The sequence below is a fragment of the Topomyia yanbarensis genome, chromosome 2, assembly GCF_030247195.1.
Source record: "Topomyia yanbarensis strain Yona2022 chromosome 2, ASM3024719v1, whole genome shotgun sequence".
NCBI classification, from domain to species: Eukaryota; Metazoa; Arthropoda; class Insecta; order Diptera; family Culicidae; genus Topomyia; species Topomyia yanbarensis.
The window spans coordinates 468,024,716-468,038,468 of NC_080671.1; the positions used below are offsets into that span (position 1 = coordinate 468,024,716).

General features: G+C 42.3%; 1 protein-coding gene across 1 annotated transcript in view; it reads left to right on the forward strand.

The window, feature by feature from the left end:
- Positions 1–13,286, forward strand: part of LOC131686166 (serine/threonine-protein kinase Tor) — a 31,054-nt gene extending 17,768 nt beyond the window's left edge. Inside the window, exons 5-6 of the mRNA XM_058970367.1 lie at positions 11,587–12,408; positions 12,466–13,286. Coding sequence (XP_058826350.1) covers positions 11,587–12,408; positions 12,466–13,044 — 1,401 coding nt within the window. The 3' untranslated portion in view covers positions 13,045–13,286. The remainder of the gene's footprint in view (positions 1–11,586; positions 12,409–12,465) is intronic.
- The last annotated feature ends 467 nt before the right edge of the window (positions 13,287–13,753 follow it).

A 13,753-nucleotide genomic window follows, 5' to 3' on the forward strand; every position in this document is an offset into this window, starting at 1 on the left:
GGATGTTGTTTCAGCGTGCATATTGACTCTTGATTGGCGCTCATTTTTCGGGTTTTCCTTCTCAGATTGACACACCTTTTGTGCAATAAGAAGTGTTGCTCTTTGCTGTTGCGGTTTCAAAAACTCGTGTAATTCCTTTAGTGTGAGTTTTTGCCGTGGTCGTCCTTCTTGCGGAATCATTGCTTCTGCTTCCTTGTCCGCCCATTGTTCTCTTAAGTTCAGTGGTAAGCGGCAAACAAGTTCAGCCATCTGCAACGGATTAGTTAAATAATCCTCACACTGTATCATGGACATGTTGGACACCAAATTTCCGAGAGTCACTACGAAGTCCACCATGCTTTGAGGGTATTCCATGCGTGGGTTCCGTAACTTTGCCAAATCCTTCCATAGTTCGTTGTATATAGCCAACGGTTGTCCGTAAATACTATCCAGAGTTTCTACTACATGTTTCTCGTTTCCTGGATCCATCAGCAAGGCACTTACGTGTACCTTTGCTGCCTTGCCTAGACTTGCCATAAGTCTGTTTATGTTGTCGGTATCGCTGAATTGACCTTCTCGTTTGCTTTGTTCGTAAAGCCGTTTGAAATTTGGCCAATCCTTGTAATTTCCGTTGAAAACTGGGAGGGGTGTTGCTGTTTGCCTCCTCAGTAAGTTTGTAATTTCATCCGGCAATTTGATTGTCGGAGCCATTTGTTGTCCCGCTTCGGGGTCCATTTTTACTTGGTGCATTTTGGTTGCCATCTCAATCATGGCTTTTTGAAATGCCTCATCACGCAATTTTTGGCTTTCCATTTGTGCCTCAAATTGGCGTCTTAGCAGCTCTACAGTGTCTGCTGGTCCGCGTTCCTTGGACACACTCCTTCTTCTTTTGATCCTCCAGCTCCTTTCTTAGTTGCTGGAGCTCCATTATTTCCTCTTTGCACTTTGGGCAGTGCCAGAGGTCCTTAGTGGAGGGTCTTTTCTCAAGTTTGGTGCAGGTCATGTGGAACCAGTTCCAACACTTTGAGCACTCGACCATCCATTCGTCCGCGCTGTCCTTATCCTTGCACAGGCGGCAATTCCCATTCGGGTTGTGCGCGTATCCTCCAGATGCCATCCTTTAGATCCGCTTTCTCTTTCGGCTTGTTTTAGGTTCACTAGTGATATATCGCACGGTGTGATATATATTGTGATATCTTATTCAAGCACTGTTTGTTTTCACCGAATCCGCTATTGGCTGCGGATACGCCTTATTAGCGATTTTGTAAGTGACGCGTATTGCAATGCGTATTACTGTCCGTTATAAGCTACGGACACGCTGTGTTTCTAGCGTTTTTCCACCACAGTTTGTAGGTGTTCGCTTTAATGTTTATGCCTTTTTCCACTACCGTAGCTTGGTCAGTGTAGGACTTAGTAGTTTTTCTTTACTTCGTGCCTTCTGTGGCGAGAATTGTGAGGATAAATCCTCTCTGGAGCCACCATATATCGTTCCGCCGAACGATCTTTCGCCGCAGAGGGGGTGCTGGGTCTAGTTAGAAGCGTCCTGCGGTACAAGCCACTTCTAATTCTAGACTAAGTATAGTTTGTGGCACCTGCGTTACAAATACCACACGCTATAGCTTAATAAGCCGGGAATTCCTCGTCCAGTTAGTATCGTTCTGCGTAACAAACCAATACTAATTCTGGTCGTAAGACAATTTGCTTCCCCGCTTGCGTTACAAACAAGGAAGTAATTTGACTTTGGATTTAACAAGGTGGAAAACCAACGAAGAACTCCAGGGTCTGGACACGAAGTAAAGGATTTTCGACTGAGTGAAGTGGTACTTTCGACTGCTCGATTTCAACTTGATTTTATTATACAATTTTTTGGTTTATATACCTACTTTCCTAAGCTAGCTATTTACAAATAATCGATTTTTGAATCGATTTTATTTAGATTTGTTTTGGTACAGAATGTTAACAATGAATATTGTTGTCAACTCTGCACAAATGTTTTATTATCCAAGCCACCGCGCGAAGTCAAATATCGATATAATTATCGTCTTCGAATGCGCTGTGACCGGCAGTGGCACCGAAAATGCCGATGAAGCATATATGACCCTTGCGTGAGCGCGCATTGACTCATCGTTGGGCGCACTTGAATGTAATTCGATTTTCCTTCTGCCTCTTTAGGTCAGAACGAACTGTTCTATGTTACGGTGGTTTGTTTTGATTCTGCCGCTGCTCGCTGCGAACAGCTGTTTGTGATTTTGCGTCGGCGACACGATCTAAGACTGCGAAAAAGATTCACATGGAATTTCTTAGTAGCAGATGTTAGCCATGCGATCATCGGAGCTGATTTTTTGTCGCATTTTGGATTACTCGTAGATCTGAAAAATCAGGTCTTGATTGTTGCGAAGTCCTCCTTGCGTTCGCTGGGTAATATGGTGACCACGCATACTCACAGCGTCACCACAATCGGAACGGATCATCCATTCCACGACCTATTGGCAGAATTTCGTCAAGTTACACTTCCTGCAGCACTACGAGCTGAAATTCAACATGAAATTACGCACTACATTATTACCAAAGGACCTCCAATAACGTCGAAGGTGAATGCATCCTGACAAGGTAAAAGCAGCAAAAGAAGAATTTGCTTTAATGGCGGAGCTTGGAATATGCAGACCTTCCAGCAGCAGCTGGGCCAGTCCACTCCACTGCGTTCCCAAAAAGAACGGGCAGTGGAGATTCGACGGTGATTATCGACAGCTTAACAGAGTTACCACCCCGGATCGATATCTGGTGCCGCACGTGCATGACTTATTGCACTCATTACAAGATAAGAACATTTTCACTACCATCGATTTGGAAACAGCGTATCACCAGGTACCAGTTGAGGAAGCAGATATTCCTAAAACGGCCGTTATAACGCCATTCGGCTTATTCGAGTTCACTCGGATGCAATTTGGTTTCTGCAACGCCAGCCAGACCTTTCAACGGTTTATGAACAAAATCTTCGGCGATCTTGACTTCGTAACAGTGTTCATAGATGACATTTGCATTGCCTCATCGTCTCCAGAACATCATAGAGAGCATGTTCGCACTGTGTTTCAGCGACTGCAGAGTAACGGCTTAGTAATAAACGTCTAAAAAGTAAATTTTTTCAACCACAAGTAGAGTTCCTTGGCTACCTTGTTGATAAAGATGGCATTCGACCGTTACCATCACGTGTACAAGCAATAAGCGATTATACACTGCCAACAACTGTGAAGGAGCTACGCAGGCGAACCGATTCGCATTCCAAACATTTCTCGCCCTGTATATTGTGATGTTTCCGTTTCAAACCGAATTCGTCCTTTCGTTCCAGAGAAACATCGGCTCGCCATAATGCAGAACTTCACGGTATGGTTCATCCTGGGACACGAACATCCAGAAGGCTCATTTCAGATAGGTTCGTATGGCTCTCTATGAAAAAAGACGTTAACCAGTTCGTCAGGATGTGCATGGATTGTCAACTCTCGAAAGTCACTCGTCACACCATCTCACCTCTTGGTACATTCTGCCCTCCGAAGACTAGATTCCGGCACATACATATTGATTTGGTGGGTCCTCTACCACCATCGACGGGAAAACGATATATCCTCTCAATTATAGACCGCTTCACTCGCTGGCCGGAGGCTATCCCGTTAGCAGACATGACGGCACCTACTGTTGAGAAGGCGATGACGTCAACATGGATTTCACGGTTCGGTACTCCCGAAACAATAACATCCGACCAAGGCCGTCAATTTGAGTCGGAATTGTTCCGCGAGTTAGCATACAACTTCGGTATCTCACCATATTCGCACGACTGCCTACCACCCACAGTCCAACGGTATGGTGGAACGTTTTCATCGTACATTAAAAGCAGCGTTAATGTGCAAAAAAGGTGACCAGTAGAAAGATGAACTGCCACTCGCGCTTCTTGGGCTAAGAACAGCATACCGCGAGGATCTCAAGTGTTCTTCGGCAGATCTTGTATATGGTCAACCTTTGCGCATTCCTGGCGAGTTTTTTGACCCTCCAGCAACGGATGTAAACAAAACGGATTTCGGGAGGGATCTTCATCGTGTTCTTGGCAAACTACGACTTCCACAAACCGCCCATCATGCCAAGCCGTCTGTGTTTTTGCACACCAAGCTTAACACGGAGCTTAACATTTCCGGACAACTGGAATATAGCAGTGAAAAGGTTCAAGGGTTGCTGGCGAAGTTGGCAAGAGAACCCGAGCTGCGCGCAGACAACAATACGCACATAAGGCCATCGAACAAGAGTTGGAGAATGCGGATCCAGGTCGCGAGTGGCATCTGCCAATCAAAGTAGTAGCATCCAAAAAAAAAAAGGAAAAACGAGGTTGGTATGGGTGGCCGTCTAGGTCGATGGCGAAATGTCCGGATCTTATAAGGTCACTGCTATCTGTCATTTGTGTCTTTCGTGAAAGAACCATTGCCTTCGGTGGTGATATGCAGGAGATATTTCAGCAGGTAATTCCGAAGAACAAGAACTCTCAACGTTTCGTGATCAGATTTGATCCTGATGGCCCGTCAGATGTGTTCCGTTCCGTTCAACACGTTATGCGCAAGAACGCACTTGAGTATGTCATGGAATTCCCCGACGCTGCGGCGGCCATTATTAGAAGAACCTACATGGATGATTATTTATTTAGTGCTGATACACCTGAGGAAGCAGCGGAAAGAGAGAAACAGGTGCGCATCATACATGCCTGTGCCGGCGCCCTACAAAACGTATTTCAGTCCGCTGTATAATGAGTAGGGTGTCCCAAAATGACATCATGTTAAAAAAAGTCATCGAGCTCACTTCTTAAATGAAAGGTTAGGGTATTGGGATCACCTTCTTCGGAGTGAATTTGCTAAAAAGCTCCCTACTGGTAGCGAATTTAGATTTTTTGAAAAATGGGCCGATTTTGGGAAAAATTTCAAATGTGTGCCTCTTGAAGTGCCCCTGAACGACCTTAATTTTTTTTCAGCATTTTTTTTATTTTCTGAATGTCCTGATGGAGAAGTTTGGTTAGTTAGTTTGTACAAATTTTGAGTTATAAGAGCTGCAGAGCCATTAAAACTTAGCAAAAAGTGAAATTTTTGTTGTTTTTCAGTAGTTTTTCTTCAAAACTGGGTATCTACAAAATTTTAAAAGTAAAGAAAACACTTTATATAGTTGAGCCAAATACAGGGGCGTAATTTTGCTGAAGAAAGTATATAGCTACGGCCAATGGGGTATGAGTTATTTAAGTTTTTGTTAAATAACCTTTTGACATTTTATGATATTCATCAAAAATAACTCTGTTCTACAAAATAAAGCAACTAGAGTGTGCTTAGTCCGCATATTATTTTTAGGGAAATAGAAGGAAAATGATGAAAAATGGCGTTTTTCGCTTGTCTCTAGCACATTAGAATCGGTTTTTATGAGCACATGACGATTTTTTTAAATTATTTTGTATACTAATAGCAACCTAGCGGGTTTGAAAATCAGTGAAATTTAACAAATATGTCGAGTTAATGGCAAGTTATGGCGTATATTTGAAGGCTGAATTGATTGGCGTATTCAAATTTGGTATATACACTGCTGGCCAATAAAATAGGTGTGTGATAGATTATTTTGTTTTTCTCTCAATTACGCATACCAAGATGCAGCAGTCTCAATCACACCTATTGCACACAGAAGCCTTGGGATCTGTCAAGTTAATAGTGGGTTGTTGGCGCTGATTATATTTGCAATCTTTGTCAAGATGCAAAACAAGACTACCGCAGGCTTTTTCGTGTGGTCAATATAATAGGTGTGTGAAATATATTAACGTGCTATTATTTTACATAATTCCATTATAAGTTTTATTTGGTGAAGTTTGAATTCTGCGTGTTAATAAATGTATTTAAATGTTGAATAAGTCAAAGATTTGTTATAGAATGGGTCAAGCATCTCGCTGTGCTCAAGTGGAACGAGTTTTGCTAAGAAATTTTGTTCAAGAAGATAAGACGTATAAATAAATCGCGAATACACTGCGGCGTTCCGAAACCTTCGTTACAAATGCCTTAAAACCTTTGAAAAAAGGAAACACGCAAAAAACCCAAGAAAACATTTACAGCAGCTGACCATCGTATTTCAATTTTAGCTAAATCTGATCTATTCGCGTCATCCAAAACCAATTCAGCACAAATTGTAAAAGTGGTAGGTCCGAGAACAGTTCGCTGTAGGCCGTATAATGCCAATCTTCCAGAAAGAATTGCTAAAAAGGTTCCACTATTTCGAAGCCAAAGACTTTGAAGGAAAATGCAATTTGCTTTTCAACAGCGTTAATGGGCCTGGTTCAGAAGGAATAAAAAAATGGCGACATATCCTTCGGAGGGACGAATCAAAGGTAAACCTGTTTTCCTCCGATGCACAACGAAACGTTAAACGTCCAAAGTACAAACAGTTTGATCTGCGACACACGCAAAATATGGTAAAGCACGGAGGCGAGAACAATTAGGTTTGGGGCTTGCTTTTCGTGGAATGGCGCAGGTCCGATTCTTCGCAACACCACTATAATGGCAAGATTCGAATGCAAGGCTAAAGGATGGACATCCTAAAGGATGTCATGCAGTCCTATGCCAAAGATAACGTGCTTTTACATGACAGTTTCAGCAAGATATTGACCAAAAACACACATCGAAGTATGTAAAGGAATGATTTCGGGATAATAAAGTGACTATAATTTCGGACCATGCCAATCTTCTGTCATCAATCCCGTAGAAAATTTACGGAATGTAATTAAAAAGAAGTTATTCGATCGAAATTTCACAAATAAGGATCGTTTGTGGGAAGCAGCTTAAAAGAAATGTTACCCTATACCAACGGAAACTTATCAGCGTTTGAATGACTCAATGCCAAGACAAATGGATAAAATTTGGTTGAATAAGGGAGCTTACACAGGTTACTAGTTGTTAAAAATGTTGAAGTCTTAAAATCATTGGATTTGAAAATTTTTAATGCAATGGATTACAATACACCTATTTCATTGACCAGGTACTTTTATGGATTTCATGGAGAAGAAAGAGTTACGATAAAACATAACATTTAATTTACAAATAAAAGTGTTCTTTTTCATATTTACGACTGTGCCTAACATTAAAATATTTGAATACAAAAATATTTTTAGAGAAAACTCAAAATTTCATGTATTTTTATCTCACACCTATTTTATTGACCAGCAGTGTAAGGTCTTATTTCTATGTTAGGAACTTTAAAGTGGAGAAAAATGCAGAAGAGTGAGGTGAGTGTTGAAAAACTGATATTTACTGTCACAGATCACATAATTCCGAAATAGTCGAATTTGGGGCAAATATCCTCGAAAAAGTTTTACAACAGAATACTGCGCATCTTCTGACACAATTATTTTGTCGAAGATGCCTCCTAGAAGTAATTATGGAGAATTTACTCTTCAAAAAATAATTAGAGTCTTGGCGTCATTGGCAAAGTTATCATTATTTTTATAATTTAAGTTACAAAAAAATCATCAGATGCTCATTAAACCTTGTCCTGACATACTAAAGACGTACAAAAAACGTCATTTTTCATCATTTTCCTTCTATTTTCCGAAAAACAATGTGTGGTTAAAGCACATTTGAACTAATTTATTTTTTGGAACCGCATTATTTTTGATGAATTGCTAAAAATATCAAACAAAAACTTAAATAACTCATACCCCATTAGCCGCAACTATACGCTTTCTTCAGATAAATTACGCCCCTGTATTTGGCTCAATTATATAAAGTGTTTTCTATACTTTTAAAATTTTGTAGATACCCAGTTTTGAAGAAAAAATACTGAAAAACGCCAAAAATTTCACTTTTTACTAAGTTTTAATGGCTCTGCCGCTCTTATAATTCAAGATTTGTACAAACTAACTAACCAAACTTCTCCATTGGGATCTACAGAAAAATAAAAAATGCTGAAAAAATCTAAGATAGTTCGGGACCACTTCAACAGGCATAAATTTGAAATTTTATCCAAATTCGGCCCATTTTTCAAAACATCAAATTTCGCCACTAGTAGGAAGCGTTTTATCAGATTCACTCCGAAGAAGAAAGTGGTCCTAATACACTAACCTTTCATTTAAGAAGTGAGCCCAATGACTTTTTTAACATGATGTCATTTTGGGACACCCTAATAATGAGTTTATTCGACCCGAACACACTAGCACCGTTTCTGATGCATGGGAAAATAATAATTCAGTATCTCGGGAGAACCGATACATTATGGGATCAGGATGTCCCGGCCGAATAATACGGGAAATGGAGGCGTTGGGTACACTTATTGTTAAACACAATGGTTGGAACTGTAAGGACCAGTGGCGAGAATGCTCTAGTGTGGTGAATAAACATACTCTTACCATCAATCAAACTTTCCTTTAGACAGATTTCAGTACCGTACTGCCGTGGAACTGCTCAGACAACCGGAGGTATAAGCAATACGTTGCACATCAAGTCGGGGAAACCTTTTCGCACACGCAGTTGAAAGATTGGCGGTAGGTGCCCAGCAAGGAAAACTTAGCAGATTGTTTAACAAAATGGTTAAGACACTGAGCCGGACTCTTACGGCAGATGGTTCAAGGGCCAAGTTTTCCTGCATGAATTGTAGCAAACACCTTGTAAGAATTTCGGTCGCGATTCCACACGGTCTGATTAAGAGGGAAAACATTTCCAAATAGAATGTGCTACTTTGAGCGATGGCGCTGGTGTGCCGGACATCAGCAACTGCAGACTGCGAACTAGAGGACATCCGATATATACCATAAAGGCCAAAGACCGTCAGTAGATATGTTTGAAGGGTTCAATGTCTGCTGTTGTACTACCTCTTCGGCAAAGTTTGTTTAATCTTGCGTATTGATCTTGTGACGCTTTGCTGACGAGAAAGAGCGATGCGACATCCGAATCTTGGACGAGCATTGAACGTTAAAGTCCTTTATACAACTTGTCTATTCGCTGATGAGGTTGGCGTGGTACGAGTTGAAGGTAGAACAGCCTACGCAGGTTATGCTCCGTTCAACTAAAATTTTCCCATAATACTACCAAAGGAACACCCAGTAACATTGCGGGTTAAAAATCATTGCCACCGCCAATACGAATAAACAAACAATTGTGAATGAAATTCGAAAACGATTCTTCATATGCAACTTGCGCTCAGTAGCCGATAAAGTGGTAAAGGCCTGCCAATGGTGTAAAGTAATCGCGGATCTCTGCCAGAGCATAGATTGACACCGTCCATGAGACCATTTAGTTTCGTTGACGTAGATTTCCTAGGGGCCCTTAGAAGTAACTGTGGGAAGGCGAAAGGAGAAGCGTTACGTAGTCGTTTTTACCTGTCTGGCGGTAAGTGCCTCAGGATTCCACCTCGACATAGCATATGATATGTCGACTGAATCATGCATTATGTCGCATTCGCCGAAGAGGATCACCTGCACAAATTTTCTCATATAATGGCACAAAATTTGTCGGTGCTCACCGGTTTTTAATTAATAAAATCAAACGGGTCAACAAAGAATACCCGAACACATCCACAGACGCCAGGACGAAATGGTCGTTTAATCTCATCGCCAGTCCACATATGGTGCATGATGCGCAGTGTAAAAGAATCCATAAAGGCTCTTGATGATGCCCGAAAACTCTACGATTAAATCTTATTAACGGTACCAATGGGAACGGAATGGTTCATCAATTCCCGCTCTCTCACATGATGCCTCAGGATTCTAGTACTCACACCAAATCATCTCATGTGTTACTGTGTTTTAATTGCCGCAGGGTTCTACTGTATCGATTTTGTTGGCTATTTTTTTGGAAAATTTAAGACAAAGAAACGAAAGCAATGAAATTGAAAGACGGATAGGTATTCTAGAGCGAATTAGTTATAAACTTAGAACGGAAAACTAGGACTAGGAAGGCTCATATGGACATGAGCGAAAGGAAATGTGAAGAATCCTTTGCCTGCTGCTAAGTAGGAGTTGGGCGTTGCACCCAAGTCCACCGCATGGTCATTGATAGAACATAACTCATCATCATGTTTTACCGCCGACGCCGGTACATTTCACATTTCCTTTCGATCATGTCCATATGAGCCTGCATAGTCCTAATTTTCCGTTCTAAGCATAAAACTGGTTTGCTCTAGAATACCGTTTCTCTTAGTCTTAAATTTGCCGAAAATAGCCAACAAAATCGATACAGTAAATCATCTCATCTTCGGAACCTCATCCAGCTCGCACGAACCACTGAGGAGCCCAACTAATCTCGGGGTAGCTTTGCGAAGCAATCATCAACGAAGCCGGTACTTGTTAGACGATTTATGGAAGTGATGGATAAGAGAGTACCTCCCCACCATCACTCGACGATGTACGTCCTGTAAAAGTTGGAGATTTGGTGATGATGAACGTAGGTCGTGGATTCGAGGTAAGGTCGAAGAAGACGGTTGCCATCATTCGGACTGCCAACGGTAACATAAGGTTGAGACGGCCGGTAGTCAAACTAGCGGTAATCGATGTTGAAGATGGTTAACCCGGGAATTCGTTTGAGAAACTACATCCGGATTCACGTGGAGGGGATTGTTCCGGCAGCACTGACGCAACCTTTCCCGAAGGGGACTGAATGTGATAGGAATATGATAGGAGGATAAAATTGTAACCGCGTTGAGCGCTGGTTGAGATTATCCGGCGGATTAGAGTTTAAACTACAGACACTTTATACACAGACTTGTGGACACAAAAACAGTAAAACTAGCAACCATGAATGTACACACTAGAGATTAGCGAGAAATATACAGATCGGAAAACTAGAAGTGGCAGAATCATTGGAAACAGACATAAAATCTTACGGACTAATCTTTTCTTTTCTGCTGGTAGGAGTTGAACTTAGGCAGCATTACTATGAATTGCACAAGTCTACCAACATGTCTCCCGGCAAAGACAGACTTGTTCCTCTTTACCATGAGAACCGACAATCGAATCTCTAGCTAATTGAATGTCGTTAAAAAGTAAAAGAAAATGTGACTACAAATTGGTCGAAATGAAAAAGGAAGAAATTTAGGCTATTAATTTAATATAGTAAGCCTAGGGGACTCTTGATGTGTGAGTAGGTGTAAATATAGACTGAATGAACCTGGTGAGAAATTGCAACACATGAAAAGCTAGGTTAGATTTCATATAATAACCCTACGATTTCTATCGAAATTTTAGTACGGTACGCTGGATCTGGTGCCTTTTGATAGGCTTTCGGCGAAAAGTTAGAGCTCAATCTGGTCTCTGCAAGGCAGGACATTCGGTGTAAAAATGTAGTTACACTCGCTTAAATAGAACTGCTCCGAATTTTTCGATGAACACTAAAGTAGGTCATTTATATTTACCTCCTACTTAGGATGCTATAAAAGTAACTCTTTCAGCTTTGAGCTGTAGGATATCAAAACTGCTGCTGCAAGGACTTCATCATATCGTTTTAACAAACCCTAATTTAGTTCCATAGGGAGAATGAATACATAAATGACCTTTAATCTTGACGTATGCCAATATTCTTATTCTAATTTTCTCTTCCTTTCAAACCACGGCAACAGAACTCGAGCAACATCCGGGACCTCAACCAAGCCTGGGATCTGTACTACCACGTATTTCGGCGTATCTCCCGACAGTTGCCCCAGCTTACGTCGCTGGAGCTGCAGTACGTCAGCCCGAAGCTGTTGGCCTGTCGCGATCTAGAGCTGGCGGTTCCGGGAAGCTATGCCCCCGGTCAGGAGCTGATCCGCATCGCCAGTATTCAATCGAACCTGCAGGTTATCACTTCCAAGCAGCGTCCCAGAAAGCTATGCATCCGTGGTTCGAACGGCAAGGAGTACATGTTCCTGCTGAAAGGTCACGAAGATCTGCGACAGGACGAACGGGTCATGCAACTGTTTGGGCTGGTGAATACACTGCTGTTGAATGATCCGGATACGTTCCGGAGGAATTTGACGATCCAAAGATACGCGGTCATTCCGCTTAGTACCAATTCGGGGCTCATTGGCTGGGTACCGCATTGCGATACCCTGCATACGCTGATTCGGGATTACCGCGACAAGAAGAAGACAATGCTCAACATCGAGCACAGGATAATGCTGAGGATGGCACCGGATTACGATCATTTGACCCTGATGCAGAAGGTGGAAGTGTTCGAGTATGCACTGGACCTGACCAAAGGAGACGATTTGGCTAAGCTACTGTGGTTGAAGAGTCCCTCGTCGGAGGTTTGGTTCGATCGCAGGACAAATTATACACGATCGCTCGCTGTGATGTCGATGGTCGGTTACATTCTCGGTTTGGGTGATCGACACCCTTCGAATCTGATGCTGGATCGGCTGAGCGGCAAAATTCTACACATTGACTTTGGTGATTGCTTTGAGGTATGCTATTGAAATAATCTTTTTGAAAATATAATAATTTTTTATATTACCTCTCAGGTGGCAATGACCCGGGAAAAGTTCCCCGAAAAGATACCATTCCGCCTGACGCGAATGCTTATCAATGCGATGGAAGTGACGGGCATTAAAGGCACCTACCGGCGTACCTGCGAAAGCGTAATGCACGTACTTCGACGCAACAAGGACAGTTTGATGGCCGTACTGGAAGCGTTTGTCTACGATCCACTGCTGAACTGGCGCCTGCTGGATGCTGATAAGAATCGACGATCAAAGAACGCCACCGACGTCGACAGTACAACAGAAAGTATGGAGGAGACGTTGGATTTACTGACGATCAACGCGAGAAACCTTCGGATGAACGAACCGAACCCGAATGCTGGTGGAATCGGTGGCGGGGATGCTGTTGATCAGGGAAGCAATTGCGTGGCGAATCCAGCCGAAGCCACCAACAATAAGGCGCGAGCGATCGTGGATCGTGTTAAGCAGAAGTTGACTGGAAAGGATTTCAATAACGTGGAACCAGTCTCGGTTCAGCAGCAGATAGATCTGCTGATTCGACAGGCAACCAATAACGAGAACCTCTGCCAGTGCTACATCGGATGGTGTCCGTTTTGGTAGACTGTGGGAGGTTTTCTTGCTTATTCTATTTTGTGACGCCTTTCGGTTTAATGCTTCGTTTTCGTAGATGTTAGATTGTTGTTCAACTGACTATTGCTTTATGTGTTTAAAACAAGAGCTAAATGTTGAGACGAAGTTAAGTAACAGCTAAAGTTAAGGACACACATGCAAATTGACTAAATATTCGCTATATTTAAAGTTGTGTAGTGACTCGTTCGCAAAATAAAACAACTTAAGGAATAGTGTCTGTTTTTATTGGTAGTTTCAGATTGGATTATTGTCATGACAGAATATTCCGGGTACTCTGAGTCACCATCGATGTACTGTCGATCTCCAGGTAGCTTCGCCAATCTCCACTCTCGTTGGACACCCACCGCACCTTGCTCAATTGCACACAACTGCCATGTCGACTATGTATGTCAGAAAACTGCGAGGACAACTAACGTATTGGCAAGGGTTATGCCGAACATCGGAAAAGCAAGCAAATCAACGTCGTCTTCGTGTGCGGCTGTTACGCGCCTTCAAGGTGGATAGTTCAGGCTAATGCTGGAGCTGTTAACCGAGTAGTTGATCGGCCGAAAGCCGGTAGTTATTGGTGGTGACTTTGGTGCGTGGACTGTGGACTGGAGCTGTAGCGTTACCAACACAAGAGGGTGTATCCTGCAGGAAGCTCTAGCGAAGTTAGACGTATGATTGTGCAATGAATGTT